The following is a 20,381-nucleotide window of genomic DNA, read 5'->3' on the forward strand; positions in this document are numbered from 1 at the left end:
GCCATGTCCTGGCTGCCTGTCCCGTCCCCATCCTCTGGAAAGCCTGGAGAGCCTCAGTTTACCTGTGCCTCCTCGCTGCTCTGACCCACTGAGCCAGCTTCTTTATTCCCAAGCCCCTGCACTCCCTTGGGACTCTTGGCCTTCGCTGGCACCTCTTCCTCTGCTGGGGCACCTTCCCTACCTGCCTCCATTCCCCCTCCCCCACCATCTTCACTGGCTCCTACTTGTCCTTTTGTTTTTAATTTAAATAGTGCTCACTCCAGGGGACCTTCTTGATGCCCCCAGCCTTGGTCCTCCTGGACGCTAACGGCTGTGTGCTTCCGTGTGTTAGCAGGGACCCCCTGCACAGAATTCCTTACTCACTGCCCATCTTCCAGGAGCCAGGGCCCACTGCAGGCCAGGGCCTGGGCAGTCCTGAGCTAGGTTTGGGAGCGAGTGCTCTGTCTGGCTCAGTGTGCTCTCTTGCCATGGATGGGGATCCATGGAAACCAAGGCGCTATTCCCAAGCTCCCAGGCCCATCGTGGAGCCGTCTTTGCTTTGTTCCCCTGGATCTTCTGTTTTCCTTCTGCTTTCCATCTCTCAAACCTGTGCAGCTCCGCAGGTTTGGGTTCTGCCCCAAGTCTAGGTGCTGTCACAGGAAGAAAGGAACGCCAACAGCTGTGGGAGAGGAGTGGCAACGTCCTGTTCACTTGAAGTTTGGCAGTTGCAGCTTCTTTACTGAGACCGGAAGAGGGTATTGAGGAAGAGCAATTTCAAGGTGGTTTCTAGGCTTGTGAGCAGGGAGCCTGACGTTCCTGCAAGTCACAGCCATGTCAGAGGAGGGCTGTAGACCCCAGCGCAAACCCAGCAGCTGCTGGGAGCAGGGCTGCTGTATAACCCAGGCCAACTCAGAGTCTGGCATCCTTCTCAGGAGAGGACTGAAGCCTCCATTCTGTATTTGGGCCTAGTGTGCCTAATTTCCAGCACCAAACAGCCCCAGGGCGGGGCAAAAGGGCCAGGTCCACCGACCTTGTTTTTCTGAGAAGCAGACCCATCATGAGCTCTGAAGAGGGAAGGGGTTGCCAGCACCCACAGCCCCCAAACTAGCCCAATTAGAGAAGCGTGCCCTGGGTTCCACTGGGACCCCAAGGTCAGCTTCCATTGCAAGGAGGCTTCGGGACAAACAGGCAAAAGAAAGAGCTGTCTAGGTGAGTCCCTTCTATGTGTCAGGGGCTGAAGGCCCCATTTTCAGGTGAGAAGAGTGAGGCCCAGGCTCAAACCACGGTGTGAAGCATAATTGGGCCATCCCCTTTCGCTCTGCACTTCCAATCCCCTTTCTAATCCTCCCTCCCAGTGGGATCTGGCTGTGTGGTACTTGGACCCGGGGCCTCAGGTGCATCCACACTGACGGCAGCCACATGTCCCATCTGTGTTCCACACGTGTTCTATGAGTGTTCCTGGTCTCAGAGTCTTAGGAGCAATGCTGTCACTAGATTTGTTTCTCTGTGGCTGAACTTTACTTCCTCCTGAGCCCTGTTATCACTACAAAATTGATTTTATCACTGCAAACCACTTCTGGTTTAACAGTAATTTGGGGGTAACTTTCCCATCAGTTCAAGATTCTCCCCTTTTACCTTCTGCTTGCATCTCCCAGGAGGAGAAACTAAGTTCCAAGGATTCTCACGTGTCATCCTGGTCCTGGGGAGAAACGGCTCACTTGGGCTATCTGAAGTGTGTCCTTCGTGCCACAGAACACCCTTCGGGGGCAAGGGTAGGGGTGTGACAAGGTTGCGGGGGGATCCTGAACTGACAGAGAGGAGGGGACCTCCAGAGGAAGTGGCTTTGTGCTATGTCTTGGAGGATAAGAGCTTTCCATAGGGACAAAAAAGGTATTGCATCAAAAAGCAGCATGTGCAAAGGCCCAGAGGTGCACAGGCTTGCTTAACTTGCGGATCCTAGTTGGGTTTATTTGAGGCTGTGCTGTGAGCTCCTCGTTCACAGCCAGCACCCTCTGCTGTGTGAAGGACTTGCCGCCTAAGTCATTAGGATGCTTCTGATTGCAGGTGATATTTACGTAGCTCAGATAAGACTATAAGATAAAGAAGGTGTTTCCTTATTGAGGGGGCTGAGAATTCAAGAAGAGATGCTTCAAGCACAGCTGGATCCAGGGGCTCAAAAGCCATCCTGGACTTGGTCTCAGCCTGACCCTTTTCTGTGGAGGCTTCAGTCTCAGCAGGTTCCCTCCACCCCGTGGGCCTCCCTCCACCCCTCAGTTACCAATTCCAGAAGGCACTTCTCTTTCTTAATATTTTCCCCAAAGTCCCAGAGTTGAGTCTCACTGGACTGAGTTGGATCACCCCTTGACCAGTCCCTGCTGACAGGAAGAAGTAATACCTGATTCATCAGGGATGGTTCACAGGTCCGTCCTGGAACTGGCCTCGAGGGAATCACAAGGAAGTGGTTCCCCACAGGAAAGCCAAGGTGCTGCCTGCAGCCGAGGGGCCAGGAAAGGTGGGCAGGCAAGTGTGGCAAGGCCAGCCCACACACCCCCGTTCAGACTTTCTCCAACTCCTGGAGGCTGAGGTTTGCAGGAAGATGCCAGACATCACCCACGACACTCTGATCTTTTCTTCAGTGTAAATCTTGTCTCCCTGTCACTCTGCAAGCTCCTTCACGGGGGACTAGGGTCTTGGGTTGCTCTTGGATCCCCCTGGTCACCAGGGCCACGTGGAGCACAGTGGCAGGTACTTCATTCCTATGTGTGGATTCTGTTAGAGGAGGACGGATGCCTTTTCTAGACATCTGAAACCCCTTCCTCGAGTTGAGGACATTGGAATTTATACGATCTAAACTTAGGAGCTATTCTGTAATATTTAAGTTTCAAGATGAAAATGTCCAGGCATCAATTGACAAACACTTAGGGCAGCCTCTCCCTATTTTTAGGTCGGATACTTATAGAACGACATCTGCGTGCATGCACGCCCACTGCCCCACAACTGGAAACACACAGCCTGATTCTGCCCAAATAAGGGTGTCGAAGAGGGACAGCTCCCATGGAGGGTGGACCCAACAGGTGTGGACAGCACGGGAGGTCTGATGGCAGGGATGGGCTCTCAGCGGGTCAGATTCCAACTGAGATTGGGCAGGCCACCCTGCGTCTTCCGCTCCCTCTCTGGCGCAGCCCCGCTGCTGTCTTCCTCTGAAGGCTGCCCCCCACCCCCGTACTCGGGGGGAGGGGGACGGAGGGAGCCTCCAGGCCTCAGGACTATTTACTCTTGCAGGAGATTCCTTCCTGTTGTGAAACCACTTGCAGAGAGCAGGCTGTGCTCTGCAGGACTGAGGCGGGAGGGGCTGCAGAGAGGGGGGTGGGACACTGGCTGTTGTGCAGGGAGGGGTGGAGTGTCGGGTCTCTGTCAGCAGCATGTCCGAATGGGGCCTGAGATGGAAGGGCGACTCTAGACTCAGAGCTGGAATAGTGCCTTTGTGCATCTTAGCAAAAGGCACCATCCTCTGGGCAGGGGTAGCCTCAGGTGTGTGGCTTGGTGAGAGCTCCTGGGCCCGATGTGGCACACATGGGGACAATGTGGGTGGAGGCCCTGGAGCCTCAGCAGGCCCATCTAGAGGCAACCCCCCTGCTCTCTGCTCTAGGCAGCAGCAAAGGCCATGCCCTAAGACTTTGGCTCCTGCCCTCTGCACCTGGTTCAGTGTGGACGGTCCTAGCCAGGAGTGCCGGTGGTCAAGCCAGATTTGGGCAGCACTGTGCCTACTACAGCCCTGTGATTCTACCAGTCAGAGGGTCCCTGCCTGCCCTCCAGGACCCTAGCCTTGGCACTGCCAGCCCCTGCTCAGCCCCCTTGGACAGTCCCCTGGGTTTGAGAGACGGTCCTCTGGATGCTAAGCTCCCAAATCATGTTTGCACGAGAGAACCCAGAGAATGTCAGCAAGTGCGGCGTGGCTTCCTCATGGGTCTCTCACAGACCTGAACGCAGGAGCCGTCAGGAGGCTTCTGGCTGTGCTTGCAGACCGGCCCTGCTAGGGCCATCCATCCTCCAGCTGCTTTGCGCCGCCAGGGGAAATCAGCGCTGGGGACTCGTAGGGGTCTACGGCCCAGGAGGGACTCCCCCGGCTGATGACCCTGGCCGGAGGCAGGGGTGTGGGCAGCTGGGCACAAGTGTGCTTCTGACAGATCCTCATCCAGGGGCTCTGAGAGCACAGGGCGGAGCTCGGGAAGAGGGCGGCACGGAGGATTTCCCTCCCCGAGGAGGGGAAAGGCTGCCGCCGAGTGGCTGTCTGGCTGGCTAGCAGGAGTTACAGGGATGGGCTGTGGCTGGTGGAGTGCACAGCGTGGCCCACGGCAGCTGTCAGGGCAGCAGCCCCGTGGAGGGCACTCACTCAGTCTCTGACCTCGGACCTGAGGCCCGGGAGCCTGTTTGGGGCCAGGGACTAGGGGCAGCCTCCCACCTTGGGGCGGACCCAGGATGGAGCGTGGAGGGAGGTGTCTAAGGGGCCTGACCCTGTTGGGAGTGAGAGTGGGTGCTGGGCTGAGCCTAGGATCCCTGCCAGGGAGGGGCAGAAAGAGCAGAGCGTTCAGGATGATGCCTTCGGTCGGTAAGGCTGATGAAGGATGCTGGGCAGCTTGGTGAGGACTGGGGCCTGGCACTGTCGCCGAGGCCAGAGCCACACTTTTCCGGACGCCAGATGTCCTTTCTCCCCTTTCCTTCTCAGCCCGCCTGTCAGTGGTCTGGGCTTCTCCGGCAGAGCCTACTTGTGTGTCCCACTGTCCCCATGTCTCCTTGTATCTCTCTGGCTCTCTGACTCTTTCTATCTCGCTTTTTCTGATCTGTGTCCTTTCTTCTCTCTCTGTTCAAGTTTCATCTTGAGCTCATACGAAGTTTTTATGCTGCATGATGGTCAGAGCGATGGTCACCAGGGGAAGACCCCCAAGGGGGGACCCAGGAGAGATGTCTGTGTGTGAGGGGGGCAGGGGAGAGGCTGTCCCTCAGTGGGCCTGGCCTCACGCACTTGTGCTTGCCCTGCCCTGTCCCCTGTCTTCCGCCCAGTAAAGGCAGTGCAGAGCAGACTGGTGTCAGAAAGGCCCCAGCGTGAGCACACAGCACACACAGCTCTGTGTTTCTGGCATCAGGCCGGAAGTCGGCTGCATTTGGTGGCTTTAGCAGCCCAGCCCTACCATGTGTGAAACACAAGGCTTTGTCCCATCCCTGGAAAGGTTTACAACCTGACTGGAGCGGCAGGATTAAGGTGAAGAATTAATGTAAAGAGACAATGAAGCTCAATGGGGGCTTCAAAGAACTGACAAAACCAGGGTCATATTGTGTTGTGAGGTGTGGGTGAGTGGATGGGCCCCATGAGGGCCCATCAATGACAGAAGTCACCAGATTTCCAGGAAGACTTGTGATCCGAACAAGGCTGTGTACTTTTGCTTCAGAATCCTCCAGCTTTTTCACCACCAAGTGAGGCCACCAGAAAACCCCTAAACCCCATTACGATGGTCCCTTCCCCACCAATGCGCTCAGAGTGAACATGTCCTCTGTGGAGTGTCAACCCAACCCCTGGGCAGCACTGAGCATGGTCAGCAGACGTGGCCATGTGACATCTTGCTGCTTTGGTGAGCAAGTGCTTCAGTCGCCATTGACCTCCAGGAGGTCAGGACTCAGGAGGTGGACCTCTCCTGAAGCTAAGCTGGGGAAGATGTGGTCCCTCTCAATGAAGTCACCTGCTCTCTTTTAGGAGAAACAGGGGTGTTTTTGCTGCTTCTGCCTTTACCTGGAAGCTTGAACCCGAGATTCAGGTTTGGGCCTCACCATCTACCTGCCCCTGCCTCAGCCCTCCAGCCCTTGGCCTTGATGATTTTTGCATCATTCTATCTGTTAGCCGCCTGGGATTTGAGTTTGCAGGGCATCACGGGGCTCTGGGTACGGGTGGCAGGGCTGCCACTTTCCACTTCTCTTGACCCTTGGGCACATCAAGAAGTCCTCAATGCTCGGGTTCCTCACTCATCAAACGGCAGTGACGACTGTGCCTGTCTCACAGAGCGGTCGCTGTGACTATTAAATGTGTTAATGCAAGTTCTGCCCCCTCAGAGTAAGTGGCCAATTAATGTACACTTCCCTCTCCAAAGCCCATGGCTCTGCCTTAGCTTTTCTAGGGCCCATCTTCAGGGATCAAGGCCCAGCTTGTGAGCCACGACTCCTGTCTTAAGGTTTCAAGCCCAGGCTAGAAGACTGAGATGCCCCTTGCAGCATGCTCTATTACCATCGTCCAGTCATTTGCCAAATGTCTATTAATATGTGCCACATCTTTTTTATCCATGCATCTGTCGATGGACATTTAGGTTGGTTCCATGTCCTAGAGAGGTGGGATAGGGAGGGTAGGAGGGAGGCTCAAGAGGGAGGGGATATGGGGGTATATGTATGCATACGGCTGATTCACTTTGCTGTACAGCAGAAACTAACACAGTATTGTGAAGCAATTATACTCCAGTAAAGATCTATTTTAAAAAATGTCTATTAATACCTCCTGTGTGCCAGGCACTGTGTCAAGTGCTCGAGGTAGAACACACCACAGGGCACTGTACAGCTCCGTGGGGAGACCAGTCAGGAGACGCATCAGTGGGTTAATAGCTGAGAAGCTCGGAGGACAGTGCCTGGCACACAGCAGTGCCATGTAATGTTCTTAAATAAGTGGTGTGGGCACTTACGATGGGTAAGTACAGCCACTGTGGAGCACCCAGAGGGGCAGCTAAGCCAGGTGTGGGGCGTCAGGAGGAAGTGACACAGAGCTAAGACGAGATGGAGGATAAGAGGGGAGAAGACGGGGCTGGACAGAGGGCATGGCCCAAGGGCAGCCGGTACCGGCCTGAGCGGGGAGCTGGAATCAGTGCAATCTGGCTGCAGTGAGAGGGTTCCTGGGAATGAGGAGGAGCCTAAAGAGGCAGGCAGCTCGGTGGTTTGTGACCACCTAGAGGGGTGGGATAGGGAGGGTGGGAGGGAGGGAGATGCAAGAGGGAAGAGATATGGGAACATATGTATACGTATAACTGATTCACTTTGTTATAAAGCAGAAACTAACACACCATTGTAAAGCAATTATGCTCCAATAAAGATGTTAAAAAAAAAAAAAGGGGCAGGCAGGGGTCACAGTGTGGGTCTTAGAAACCGTGTTAAAGAGCTGGTTTCACTTTAACTGCACCTCAAAAAAATTGTTAACCTAAAAAAAAAATCACTTATAAAATGAGTGAAATAAAAAGCAGTCTTCTAATAGGAAAAAAAGAAGGATCGGGTTTAACTGAACTCAGCAGAACCTCACTCCTGGTTTTACAGGGGACTCTAATGTCCCAGCAAGGCTCCCAGACACTCCATGGTGACCAGGAGCCACCTCTGTGCTCCTGAGGATGGTAGCCCGGGGGGAGGGCTTCCTGTGTTAGGCTTTCCCAGACCTGCGGGAGTGGGTGTTCGGGGACAGCGCCCATACCCCCCGGGCCTGATCTTGGCCAGAAGTTCTGTTCTAACCAGACTCTGGGTTTTCTGTCTTCGCAGATGTTGGAGCAGCTCAAGTGTTAGCAACGGGCCAGCCTGCTGGGGCTGAAATTGGTAGGTGGCTGCCCAGCTGATTCTGGGCGCAGGGCGGAGGGGCAGGAGGAGGTACCCCGAAAGGCCCGGGCCGGTGGGGTGTCCTGGTAGGGTTTCCTGCCGGTCGTCATGGAACCAGGGCAGTGTTCCCCGCAGGCCTGCCTGAGTGGCTAACACGGCTGCATCCCGGGGGCGTGGTGTTGCAGGAGAGCCTGTCCTCGAAGGGGACGTGAGTCGTCAGGGTCGCCTCCATCCACGCTCTGTGACTGCGGCCACGAGCCCGGGACAGCAGGATCTGCCTGGCTTCCGTGGCCTGGCCGGTGTCTCTCTCCACATGCATGGTCCCAGCCTCTCTCCACCTCAGGGCTCAGCTCACCAGGCACAGCACCGCTTGCATGTCACCTCCTCTGGGAAGGCTCTTGGCTCCCAAACTGGCCCGCCCCAGTCACCTGGCACTCAGGTGAGCTCTCGTCTTCCGCTGCTGACCACAGGCTCCTCAAGGAGGTGCCAGGGACTCATTCATTTGCCTTCAGCGCTCAGCAGAGCAGGCAATCTGCACACGCTCTACAAGGGAACTGATGAGGGAATAAGTGAGGAAGACTACAGGAGGCCAGAGAAGCGAGCCATCAGCCACTTGGGAATGATTTCCACAGCTGAAGGGACCATGGATGGAGTTCCAGGAAGAGGAGATGGGGTGTGGGTGGAGGTTCAGGGAGGGGATGTGCTCTCAGGAGAGTGGGAAATTAGGCTGGCCTCAGTGAGTTGGACTGTGGAACGTTAAGGACCAAGTGAATGACTTTGAACTTCATCCTGATGTAAAGGGAGCTGTGGAAGACCTTTGCAGTGTGGTGACTGATTGAAGTCCCTTGTTCAATTCCTCCCTGCCCTTCAGATATCAAATACGCCATCACTGGGATTGCTGTGGGCTTCGCCATATCGGCCAGCTTCCTGGCCCTGAAGATCTGCACGATCAGGAAGCCCTTGTTTGATAATGATTCCTCCGAACAGAGGAGCACTAACGTGGGCTTCAATGGTAAGGAAATTGATGCTCAGCCGCATCTCTGCCTTTGCCTGAGGCAAGACCTGACCTGGCCAGTCACCTGGCGTGAGGCTCTGAGGGCAACACTGGCTGGAGAGAGAATAAAAAACATGGGTTGAAAAGAAATGCAGCGACCTCTCTGTGTCTCTGTCTCTGTCTGTCTCTCTCTGCTTCTCTCTCTCTTTCTGTAGTTTTCCATTTAGTCATTCTTGAGATTCCTAAGAATCAGCTTTCCTGCAGTAAAGGTGGGGAAGGGAGCTGAGTTGGCTTCAGACAGTAATTTCTATTCTCCTACTCAAATAGTGTGATCAGATGAGACGGATCCCGGGAGGTGAAGAGGCGGCTGCTGGCACGGGTGGGTGGTGGGGAGTGTGGCTGGCACTGCCCACCTGGGCCAAGTTGCACTTTTTTTCATAAATTGGGCAAGTCCTACACTGAGAAGCGCTGAGCGTATCCTCATGATCCAAACAGAGCTGGGCTTACGTGAACCCAGCGTGGTTCTCCACATGCCGTGGCAGCCACGGAGAGGTGCATCCCATGCAGACGCTGAGCACTCAGTTTGTGAGTTTTGACAGCAAAATGTAACATTGATTCGCACCCCTTTTCTCTCAAGGTGGGACCTGCAAAATCCATTCCCCGTATAAGACTGCTTAATGGGATGGTGATGCAGTTTTTCAGAGGATGAGGAGGAAGGACCCTCACCATGTATCTGGAAAATATGATTATTACCTGTGCAGATGGGCAGAGGGGGGCAGAGAGGGGAGGAGACAGCACTCAGGAGATTCCAGCGTGTCCAACTGCACAAGCAACTTCGTTGGTCATAGGTGTTCACTTGCCATTGATTTTGTATCACGAGGAATATGAGGGGAGAGAAAAGTCTCTTCATCACACAGCAGGAGATGTTCTAGATCTCCTAAGGGCAAGAAAGCCCGGGATCTGCAAGGAGGGGGGAGGAGAGAAGCGACTGGCGGGGGTGGGTGGGTGGTGTCTCTGGGGAAGCCTCAGTTTCACCCGTGTGCTGGGCTAGAGGGCTCAGTGAGGGACCAGATGGAGAAGCTCCAACTGTGCCAAAGGGGAGGGGGCAGAGCACTCAGCCCAAGACCACCCCCCACCCAGTGACTCCAACCCAGGGAGCCTCTCAGCAGTGCCCAAGTCAGGTGGTTCCGACCCCTCCTGCCGGCCTGGCACTGAGTGAGCTGCATCACCATCGCAGTGCCCCCTTCCCAATGCCCTGCTTTCTCTGTTTAGACAGCATCGAGCTAAAGAAGAGAACTCCAAGGTAAGGTCACTGCCAACCTGTGACTGGTATTTTCCCTCCTGTTTTATCCATCCTGCTCCGTCGCCTGACATCTTAGCTCCTTTCTCCAGTTTGAAACTCTTCCTAGGGAACTAAGATGCACCGCACAGCCCCCTCTTCTCGCTCTCCCCTCCTTTGGGCAGTGGGCAGGTGTCATCTGAGTGGGGAGCCCACAGGGCATGGTAGCCAAAGGGAGCTTGGGCTCCCTTCTGCACACTGTGGGTTAGATTTTGCCCTACCTCCTGCTCAGAGCCATCTCAGTGCATCCCCCGCTCTCAGGATCATGTCCCCAGCTCCTGCCATGTCCCAGTTGGGAAACCACATGTGTTCTGCCCCCAGCTACCTGGCTTCCCTGCTGCCACCTAGTCACACTACTCTTCTGCATAGAGCCTATGTGCTCCAAGGACAATCCTACCTCAGGACCTTTGCACTTGCTCTTGTGTATCACATGGAATGCTCTGCACCCAGAGAGCTGCAAGCTACTGCAAAGGCCTCTGGAGCAAGGATCTGAGTGATACCAAGGAGGCAGCCAGCCCCGGGTGCTGAGTGAAGGTGCAGGTAAGTCCAGAACAGCCAGCGTTTGTCGGAGTGGGGAGGTCCTAGCTGGGGGATGCCCTTTGGGAAGTAGGTGGTAGAGCAGGTGTGGGCAGTGGACTGGGGGTGTGTGTGTTGGTGATTATCCTGTTTGAACATGGTAAGTCTGAGGCTTCTGGAGACTTCCAAGTAGAGGAGATGTTCAGTGAGTGTCTGGCATTCAGGACAGACATCTGGGCTGAGACAGGGTGGTGGGCTTTTAGAGGGATGCAAAGCATGGTCTCCCCCTCCAGTGCTTCCCTGGGACCTGGGGCTTGGTAAGTACAAAGTAGCATCTCTTGAAGAAATGGGTGGATCTGTGGATGAAGAAGAGATGGTTGTGTGGTACGCGGCCATCAGGGGGATGCCCTGGGAATGAGCTGGAAATGGATTTTTTCAAGACTTTCACTTTCTGAAGGATCTGCCCTCCTTCAGACTTTCCAGTTTCTGGCAATGATTTCTGAGCGTGAGGCCCTAAAGCATGTTTCATCAACTCTATCTCCAAGCATTGTCTCTCTCTGTTTCTGATGCTCATTGTTTCTCTGTCTCTTTCTGTCCCGTCTCCTGTCCTCCCCCTCTACTGTCAGTTTGGCCACCCCACAGGGGCCTGGACTGGGGGAGACAGGTGTGATTAGGGTGACCATTTACCTTATCATCAAATCAGGACTTTTTGAGAGTGGAGAAGAGACACTACTGTACTAATAATAGTGTCAGGATGATAGGCGTAAACCCATGCTGTCCCAGGAAAATCAGCATGTGGTCATCCTAGGTTTGGGAGGCCTGGGAGGCATGGCCTCCAGGTCCTGGGGTGGCCACACAGCTGTCCTCTCACTGACAGTGTTACCTCCTTTTGCACCCAGGGCTCTCACGGTGGGGGGTAGGTACCCAGCTCCAGGGGATTTTGGAAACGTGTGGTGGAATTGGGGGCATTTGGGGCTGGGGTAACCATGGATGCCATGTGTCCCATCTCATACGCACATGTTCACACACACACCCAGACCCACACTGGCTAAGTTGTCCCATTTCTCTTTCCAGAAGAAACACGCCGAACAGCTCCCAACTGTCACCAAATCCATGACCCACTCATGCAGGTAAGTAGAATTCCAAGTCAGCCAATGCCCCTCCCTTTCCCCGCCCTAAGGGCCCTTCTCCCTGGGCAGCTCTACCTTCTTCCAGCCCTTGGGGGATTGGTGTAATGACAGGTTCCCCTGAGCGTGCAGCTGCCACCACTCGCCAGGAGGGCATCCTCGTCCCAGCTCACCCAGGGCAGCGCTCTGACTTCTCTCCCACTATAGAATCAGGGCAGACTGGCCTTTACCAGGGGTTCTAACAGGGCTTTTGGCAGCCTGGGTCAGGGGAGGCAATGGACTAAGTCTGGAAGGATGAGGAGGAGTAGCTCTTGATGGCAGGGGGTGAAGGGACCTGGGAATGCATCGATGAACCCCAGGCTCAGAACCTGCATTCCCTTTGGGGGCCTTTGGGGTCTCTGGAGTGGGGAATGTAGGATAGGGGTCAGTTTTGGGTGGATGTGGGCGGAGACTCTCCCCACAGCATGGTCTCAGGGGCCCTCTGCTGGGTGACTGAGGCACCCTGGCATGCGGCTTCGGGCTGCTGTGGCCAGCTCTGGTCCCGTGTCAGAACAGTCGAGTGGACAGGCAGAGATTCTGGCAGAGTGATCTCACCACCCACGGTGAGCGATGCTGTCTTGACCATCCAAACCGCCCACACGCATCAGAGGACACTTTGGGTTAAGGCATCGTGCTTTGGAAGCTCCAGTGCCCCTGGAAGTTTCCAGAACTGTTGCAAACCCTGATTCAGGGACATCTTAGTCATGGAATTCACAAAACTGAAAGATTTCACAATGCCTAATGCTTAATCCTGGTCCATGTGTACACGCATATGTGCGTGCTAGTGGGGGGAGGGGAGGCGATTATGTGATGACTCCAAATGAAGGCCTGACACGCACATGTGTGTGTGTGAAGATGCTGCTGTGGACAATACAAAGCAAACCAATTCAGAAGCATTGTTGAACGAACAGTCACTGTGCTTTTATGTTCTTACCTATGATCGTGTTCGGGAGCAGCTCTGCTTTGTATGTTTGGATGTTCTGAATTATTTTGATACATTGGAGCTGTAGGAGATTTCCATAATCCAGGCGAGGTGGCTGCCGTAGTCATTCAACAGTAAGCATTGCGAGAGTGAAGTACAGGAAAGGGACCGTGAATGGTGCAGGAGGAAGGCAGGGTGCGGAGGAAGGGAAGGAACGGATGAAGGATGGGGAGAGGCGGGTGGCTGGGAGTTAATGGCTGGATGGGAGTCCCACCCCCATCTATTCCCCCACCATGTGCAGGGAACTGTTCTCAGCATGTATCACACCAGAGCTTCTCTGCACAGAAGGGAGCACAATTCAAGTTTCCAAAACTGACACTAGATGGAGTCAGGCTGAGTCGGGAAGTTAGACCCGAAAGAAAAAGCAAAGGACAAGCAAGCCATTCTCCTGTAGCAGAACTTTGCCCGTGCTTTCCATCATCTAGGAATGATTTAGTGAACATCCTGTCCTTCTGTTTTGCATGTTAAACCTCGACTTCTATGAAAGGTGAGTTGTAAGAGTGATGGATCGCTCTTACTGAAAGGAGGAAAGGCAGTCCCTCCCTTGTCCTGCGCTGGCTGGTGTCTCTCCTGCACGCCCCCCACAGGACGGGAGGGGGATTGCTAGCCACGGGCCAGAAGTCCTGTTGCCAGGATGGCTGTGAGACCAGGAATCAGCATCTCTTTGGGACAGCTAATATGGGGGTAATTTGGCAAGATTTTAAATGAAGCTGCGGGGTGTTTGCCTGATTAGATCTGAGCAAACTGGGTTTTAACAGCAAGATCGATTTTTTCTTATTTGATTTGATTTTCCAAGACCTTCTCTTTGACAGAGGCCAATCAACCGTTAGCCAGTTTAGTCCATTTGATGAAAAAAAAAAATTCCAAAACTTTTCTTTGTGTCATCAAGCAATCAGTTTGGCAGAAGTGTCTGCTTTTCAACGCAGCTGTGGGGTCTCAGAGTGGACAAGCCTGAGCGTGCAGGGCAGTCTTCATGAAGGCGAACAGGATCCTAGGCTGCTGGCTGAAGGAGCCCTGCTCCCAGGAAAGGAGGCACCTCCTCCAGGTTTATCTGAATGGTTGGTTCACAACTCACTTCCCCTAGTCCTGCTTTCCTGCACCTCATCACCACCCATGTGCTCTCACAGTCCTTCTTTTCGAAAAATCTTCAAAGCCACAGAAGAGTTGAAAGAACAGTGCAATAAAAACATCTCACCTTTCACCTAGATCCATAAATTAACATTTTGCCCTACTTGCTTTATCTCTGTGTACATAACTTTTTTCTGATTCATTTAAAAACTAATATAAATATCATGATATTTCACCCTTAAATACACCATGTATCTCCCACATAATCACAGTATAAGAACATGAATGGTAAGAAATGAACGGAAATGGGTGGTAATTTGATAGTATCATCTATTACACAGCCTGTATTCAAATGTTTCCCAAGTATCTCTTATATTTCTATTTTTCCAAGCCAGGAGCCACTGTATTGGATTTTGTCCCTTTTTAGTCTCTCTCGATGTTGCCTTCTCTCTCCACGGCACTGTCAGTTTTGAAGTACGTAAGCCATTCGTCTTTCATGATGTCCCATTTTCTGGATTTATCTGACTGTTTCCTCTTGAGCAGATTCAAACTGAGAATTTTGTCCGGATTGCCTCAGAGGTAACATTGCGTGTGTATCTTTCAGTGCATTGCATCAGGAGGCACATGACCCCGGGCTCTCTCACGGTTGGTGTTGCTGCTTTTGATCACTTGGTTAAGGAAGCAACAGCTAGATCTCTGCATTGTAGAGAGAAAACCCTGCCTTTGTAATTAGTAAATAATAGAAGGGGTGGGACTTTGAGATGGTGGGAACACCCTGACCCCAATAAATCTTCACCCAATGATTTTATATCTGTTCATGATCCATGTTTGAATCAATTATTGCATTGGGGGTTACAAAGTACTGAGTTTCTAGTTCCAGAATTCCTTCTACATTTAATAGCTGCATTCTTCTAGAAAAAGACTGTCTTCTTCCCCTTTTCTCTTTCTCTTTCTTGTCAAACATTATTCCTATGGACTTCAAGGCACTATAATTCATCACCATCATGAATCTTTTTCATGCTCAAATTGTCCCAAGTTATCAGTACAAGTCACTTCTTGGTGGGTTTAGACAGGACCCCAGTAGTTATTGAGCATTTCCTAGACTTCTGACACAACACAATGTCCCAGGCTCACCTTGTACTGTTCCTGCTCAGACCCAGAATCACCCATTTTCCCTCGACCCATGTTTTTCTCCTTCTCCTCCTCCTCCTCTTTCTTTTTGATGTGGAATAGTTTTTAGAAACCAAGATCTGGGCACAATGTGTGCTCATGGCTATTGAAGCATCATCGCTTGTAGGCCCTCTCAATGGACAGTCAGCAAATGTATATTTAAATCAAAAACTCAATACCATAAGATTCTTCTTGAGATTTCCTCATTCTATGTTTCTATTTTGCCTCCTCTAAAGTGAAAATCCTGTTCCCCAGACATATAAATATTTTTACCCATTTGCTCTACCCTATAATACACACAAAATACGTACTTCCAGAATTACAACACTGTACAACTACAAATTCGCTTAAAAATTTCTTTGCAGGGGCTTCCCTGGTGGCACAGTGGTTAAGAATCCGCCTGCCAATGCAGGGGACACGGGTTTGAACCCTGGTCCAGGAAGATCCCACATGCCGCAGAGCAACTAAGCCCGTGTGCCACAACTACTGAGCCTGCGCTCTAGAGCTCGCGAGTCACAACTGCTGAGCCCATGTGCCACAACTACTGAAGCCCGCGTGCCTAGAGCCCATGCTCCACAACAAGAGAAGCCACTGCAATGAGAAGCCCAAGCACCGCAACAAAGAGTAGCCCCTCGCTTGCTGCAACTAGAGAAAGCCTGCATGCAGCAACGAAGACCCAATGCAGCCAAAAATAAATAAACAAATAAACAAATAAATAAATTTATTAAAAAAAGAGAGAAATATGCAGGAAGGGCAAATTTCTAGATACAGAAAGATAAGTGGTTTCCTGGGGCTATATGTAAGAAGTGGATTGAAAGCAAATGGACATGAGGGAATTTTTTGAGGTAACAGAAGTGTTCTAAAACAGGATTATGGGGATGGTTGTACAACTCTATAAATTGCGGAAAATCACTGAATTATAAATTTACAGTGGATTAATTTATGGAATGTAAATTATGCCTCAATAAAGCTTTGAAAAACAAAAACAAAAAAAAGAATCTCCCTGCCAATGCAGGGGACACAGGTTTGATCCCTGGTCCAGGGAGATCCCACATGCAGCGGAGCAACCAAGCCCGTGCACCACAGCTACTGAGTCTGTGCTCTAGAGCCCACGAACCACAACTACTGAGCCCATGTGCCACAACTACTGAAGCCTGTGCATCTAGAGCCTTGCTCTGCAACAAGAGCAGCCACCGCAGTGAGAAGCCCATGCGCCGCAAGGAAGAGTAGCCCCCTCTCACCACAACTAGAGAAAGCCCGCGCACAGCAACGAAGACCCAACGCAGTCAAAAATAAATAAATAAAATAAATAAATTTTTAAAAAAAATTTTCTTTGCAGTTCTTTGTTCTTAGAATTTAGTCCTCCACGTGTACAGAGTATTGTGTTCAAAAAGAATTAACTATTTTCTCAATGTGGTTTTGCTATCAATTTGATATATAGTGTTAGAGACATTTGTTTCAGTGTATATGCTGGTTTTAGTTTCCTTTCTTAATCCTTTTAGTTTAATTTTATTTTTTGAGTATGTGAAACATGCATATGGTTCAAAACTAAAAACATGTAAACAGGTAAACTCAGAGACGTTTTGCTCTCATCCTGTCCACTCCGCCCTGCTCCCACCCACTGCTTTGAGGTAATTAATCTCAATAGTTCCCATTTTATTCTTCCTGTGTTCCTTTTTTTTTTTTCTTTTTATAAATTTATTTATTTATTTGTTTATTTTTGGCTGTGTTGGGTCTTCGTTTCTGTGCCAGGGCTTTCTCTAGTTGCGGCAAGCGGGGGCCACTCTTCATCGCGGTGTGCGGGCCTCTCACTGTCGCGGCCTCTCTTGTTGCGCAGCACAGGCTCCAGACGCGCAGGCTCAGTAGTTGTGGCTCACGGGCCCAGCTGCTCCGCGGTATGTGGGATCTTCCCAGACCAGGGCTTGAACCCGTGTCCCCTGCATTGGCAGGCAGATTCTCAACCACTGCGCCACCAGGGAAGCCCCTTCCTGTGTTCCTTTTACAAAAATATATTTAATTAAAAATTTTTTACATATGTACAATCTTTATAAAATTAAATAAGTGTTTATATATGTACATATATGTATGTATATACATATATAAATATATATTATTCTGGTTCTTATATGGGTTTATTTTTATTTGGATCTCTGATTCATTTGATATGGTATGTGGTATGAGATATAGATCCAATTTTATCTTTTTCCCAAATAGCAATCCAGTTATTTCAATATCATTTTTCAAAACCACCCTGTTTTCCCCAGTGTTTTACTTGCCACCTTTATAATGTTCTAAGTTTCCACATATGTTTGGATATTTCTAGACTTCATGGTATTCTCCAATGGTATTTGTGATTATTCATGTGCTATTACCACACTCTTTCTTTTGGTGGCTTCATGTATGCTCTATTACTTGGCGGGGCTGGCTCCTGCACACCCTGTTATTCTGTTTTAGTTATTCCTGTGTATTTGTTGTTCCATATAAACTTTACAGTCAGCTTCAGAATCTAGCTATAGAAACAAACATCTTGGTATTTTTATTGGAGTTGCATTATGTTCACATATTAAATTGAAGACAATTGACTTCTTTATGATATTATCCTTCACTGACAAGAAATATATTTTTTACAAGTCTGTTTTTTTGCTTGTCTCAGGGGAGTTTTCAGATTTTACTCTTATGGATTTTTCACATTTCTTGTTAAGTTTACTTCTAAATATTTTAGGTTTTTGTTGCTTTTGTAAATGGAATTTCCCATTATGTCTCCTACTTGTTCATTGATTGCTTATGGATTTTTTTTTTTTTGGTGTGTTAACATGATAGCAACTACCTTATTGAATACTTTTATTGTTTTGTTCGTTTTCTTCTTGATCTCCTTGAGTTTTCATCATATTATGTCATCTGCTAAATTGTAGATCTTCTCTCCCATTTCTTCAGCCTCTAATTGTTTTCTCTTCTCTGATTGCATTGGCTAAAACCACCAATGTTAAATAATAGTGGAAACAGTGAGTATACTTGTCTTGTGCCTGATCTTGGTGGAAAATCCTCTAGTGGTTTTCATTAAGTAAAATGTTAGCTTTAGGGCTAAAGTACGCATGTTTTGTCATGTTACGGGAACACCCATCAATTCCGATTTTACTGAGTTTTTCAGGAATGTGTGTGGGATTTGGTCAAAAGGCTTCTCAGCATCAGCAGGCATTAGCTTATCCTTAGCAATTATACCCTGGGATAGTCCCAGGCAAACCAGGACATATAGGCACCTTGTTACTAGTTTAGTTTTTTCCTTTTGTCCTTGTTGGTCTGCATGATTTTTGGAGGATGTGGTGGAAGATTTGGGTTTAGGCCGCCACTATGATCTTAGAGTCTCTAAAGGTCTCTTTCTCTTCCTCTTGATGCCCAGTCCATGTCTGCAGCCTGATTCACTTACTAGTCCAGCCAGCACATGCTATCCCAGCCTCTGCCCAGCTTATCTTTTCCTGCAGGTTATGTCTGGATCTCTAGGGGCTGGTGGCACACTTGTTTGTAGAGGAATCCCTTTCCTGTAAGAGAACAGTTCCTCAATGTGGTAACTCACAGGTGTCACTTCCCCAGCTCAGGGACATTGCGGGTGGGAGGAGACTGCTCTCCTGGTCTGCCCATCTTCTCTGGGCATCGGTATCTCAAGTGCAAACGATGACTAGGTCCAGCCACTTTTGATCCTCTCCTTAGCAACACCTGAAGGGGTCCTTTCAACTCAGGAATTTTTAAAGATAATAGGAGGGATAAACTTTCTGTTAAGCCCCTGGACCTCTAGACCAGCCAACTCAAACTCTTTGTTCTTCTGGACCCACCATCCTTTAAAGGAGAAGCACAACAACCTGACAGCATTTGAGGCTTTCTCTTGGAATCCCTTCTTCCTCTTCTCTTTCTCACTATCCTTGCTTGTTTCCAACTTGCTTGTCTTCCATGGAGGCTCTGATGCCATCAAGCTTTGTAACCCTGACCTCGACCTGTGCCCTTGGTCCTCCACACATGGGGTAGTTAGGTATATGCTGTCCTTTTAACAGATGTTGACTTGGCTTGCCCCATTGAGGCTTCATTCTGCCCTGTCTTTCTGCTATTTCTGCCCCTTCTCTCATGGGCAGATGCTAGACTCAAGATATTAGGACTGAATATGCACAATGGAATGGAATAAACAAGTATACAATGTAAGCATAAGTATGTCATGCGGTTATAACTATGGGTAATGTTTATGTGAAACTACAATGAAGTTTTGGTGGGAATTTGGCCTCAACATGGAAGTGTGGGTGAGACCCTTAGCCAAGAGTGGCTACAGCAGGGTCTCTGCCGTACTTTCAGCCCAAGCTCTACCATATCGGGGTCTGGTTCGGTGACCATCTTTTCTTCCATGTTCCTAGTTTTTAATATATATGTTTACTGCCATTCCCTCATGTCAAAGCTGATACACTACATTCCCTCCCGTCAAAGCTGATACGCTAAGTGTGGAGAAGTCTCACCCTCTGTAACAGTGTATAGTTCGGACTTGAAGGTATCAGTTTCTTGTTACCTTCCCATCAGCCTGTCTACCTTGTAGCACCTGCTCAGATCTATGCAAACTCTTCGAATACAGAAAGTGGCACTTTCCCCTCGATATGCTTATTAACCTTGGGGAATGACTTCTTCCCTTTTCGTCACCAAAGTGGATGAGGTTTTGTGACCTCGGTTTGGCAGGCAGAAAACAACCTCTAGGTTGAGCTCTATCTGAAAAACTCTCCCCTTTATCTAGAGCCACTTGTCTTCAGGTCCTTTCCTATGTCACACAAGGAAATGCCCCACCTTGCTAAGATTTGCTGATGAACTCTTTCATACTATTTCATACCTGTGCATTAGCATCTGCCATGATTAGTTAGAGCATAGTCACTCTTGTCAGTAAATCTTCCAGATGGTTCTTTTTCTTTCCAGAAATGCACAAGTGATTGAGCTCTGAGAGAGCAGCCTCTTCAGGAGAGGTTTGGCACTCTGGACAGCTGCCCAAGGTTGCAGTCTTGTAGATAGCTTAAGTTTGAGCAACCAAAGCTGGTGATGGACCGTCACACGGAACTCAAAATCTAGGGCAAATAATAGAACTTAGAGAATCTAAAGCGCCTCTGTCCTGAAGGAAAATATCGCTTCTCTTCTGCAAGAAGCTGACTGCGTAGAGGGAAGTAAGAGCCCTCTTTCCAGTAGTGAGAAAGTTTGGAAGCCAATAAATGCTCACTGGCTATCCTGGTTCCCCAGTCGGAGCTGGTCATGCTTCAGGATGGTATTGTGTCCATGTCAGTGGATCTTACTGGCAGCAAATGGCTCATGGAATGAGACCCAGACTCAAGACAGCCTCTCCAGCACAACCATCTTACCAAGAGGTGAGCAGCATTTTCTAGAACAGTAGGCCTCACCTCAGCTGCCAGAAGAAAACCCTTGTCAAAATTCAGGGGCCCTGAAACATGGAAACTATGGGGCAGTCTCCATTCCTATAAATGAAAGACAGACCTTCCAAAGGATGAAATGGCAGGCTGGGCTGGAGAGGGAGAAAGGGGTCTG

The 20,381-nt window shown here is 50.1% G+C and overlaps 1 protein-coding gene across 1 annotated transcript; it reads left to right on the forward strand.

Moving 5' to 3' along the window:
• The first annotated feature begins 6,699 nt into the window (after positions 1–6,699).
• On the forward strand, positions 6,700–19,508 carry TMEM273 (transmembrane protein 273). Its single transcript, XM_036828075.1, has 7 exons — positions 6,700–6,703; positions 7,537–7,590; positions 8,462–8,602; positions 9,857–9,887; positions 11,339–11,355; positions 11,514–11,569; positions 19,380–19,508. The coding sequence occupies exons 1-7, from the start codon at positions 6,700–6,702 to the stop codon at positions 19,506–19,508; spliced, it is 432 nt and encodes a 143-aa protein (XP_036683970.1).
• The last annotated feature ends 873 nt before the right edge of the window (positions 19,509–20,381 follow it).

This window comes from Balaenoptera musculus, chromosome 16, assembly GCF_009873245.2.
Source record: "Balaenoptera musculus isolate JJ_BM4_2016_0621 chromosome 16, mBalMus1.pri.v3, whole genome shotgun sequence".
Lineage (NCBI taxonomy): Eukaryota > Metazoa > Chordata > Mammalia > Artiodactyla > Balaenopteridae > Balaenoptera > Balaenoptera musculus.

What these genes read in the sequence shown, in the direction of transcription:
- TMEM273 (XM_036828075.1), top strand. An exon ending in GCCTGCTGGGGCTGAAATTG is followed by an intron (nt 7,591 to 8,461) that starts GTAGGTGGCTGC and finishes CCTGCCCTTCAG; the next exon opens with ATATCAAATACGCCATCACT. An exon ending in CACTAACGTGGGCTTCAATG is followed by an intron (nt 8,603 to 9,856) that starts GTAAGGAAATTG and finishes TTCTCTGTTTAG; the next exon opens with ACAGCATCGAGCTAAAGAAG.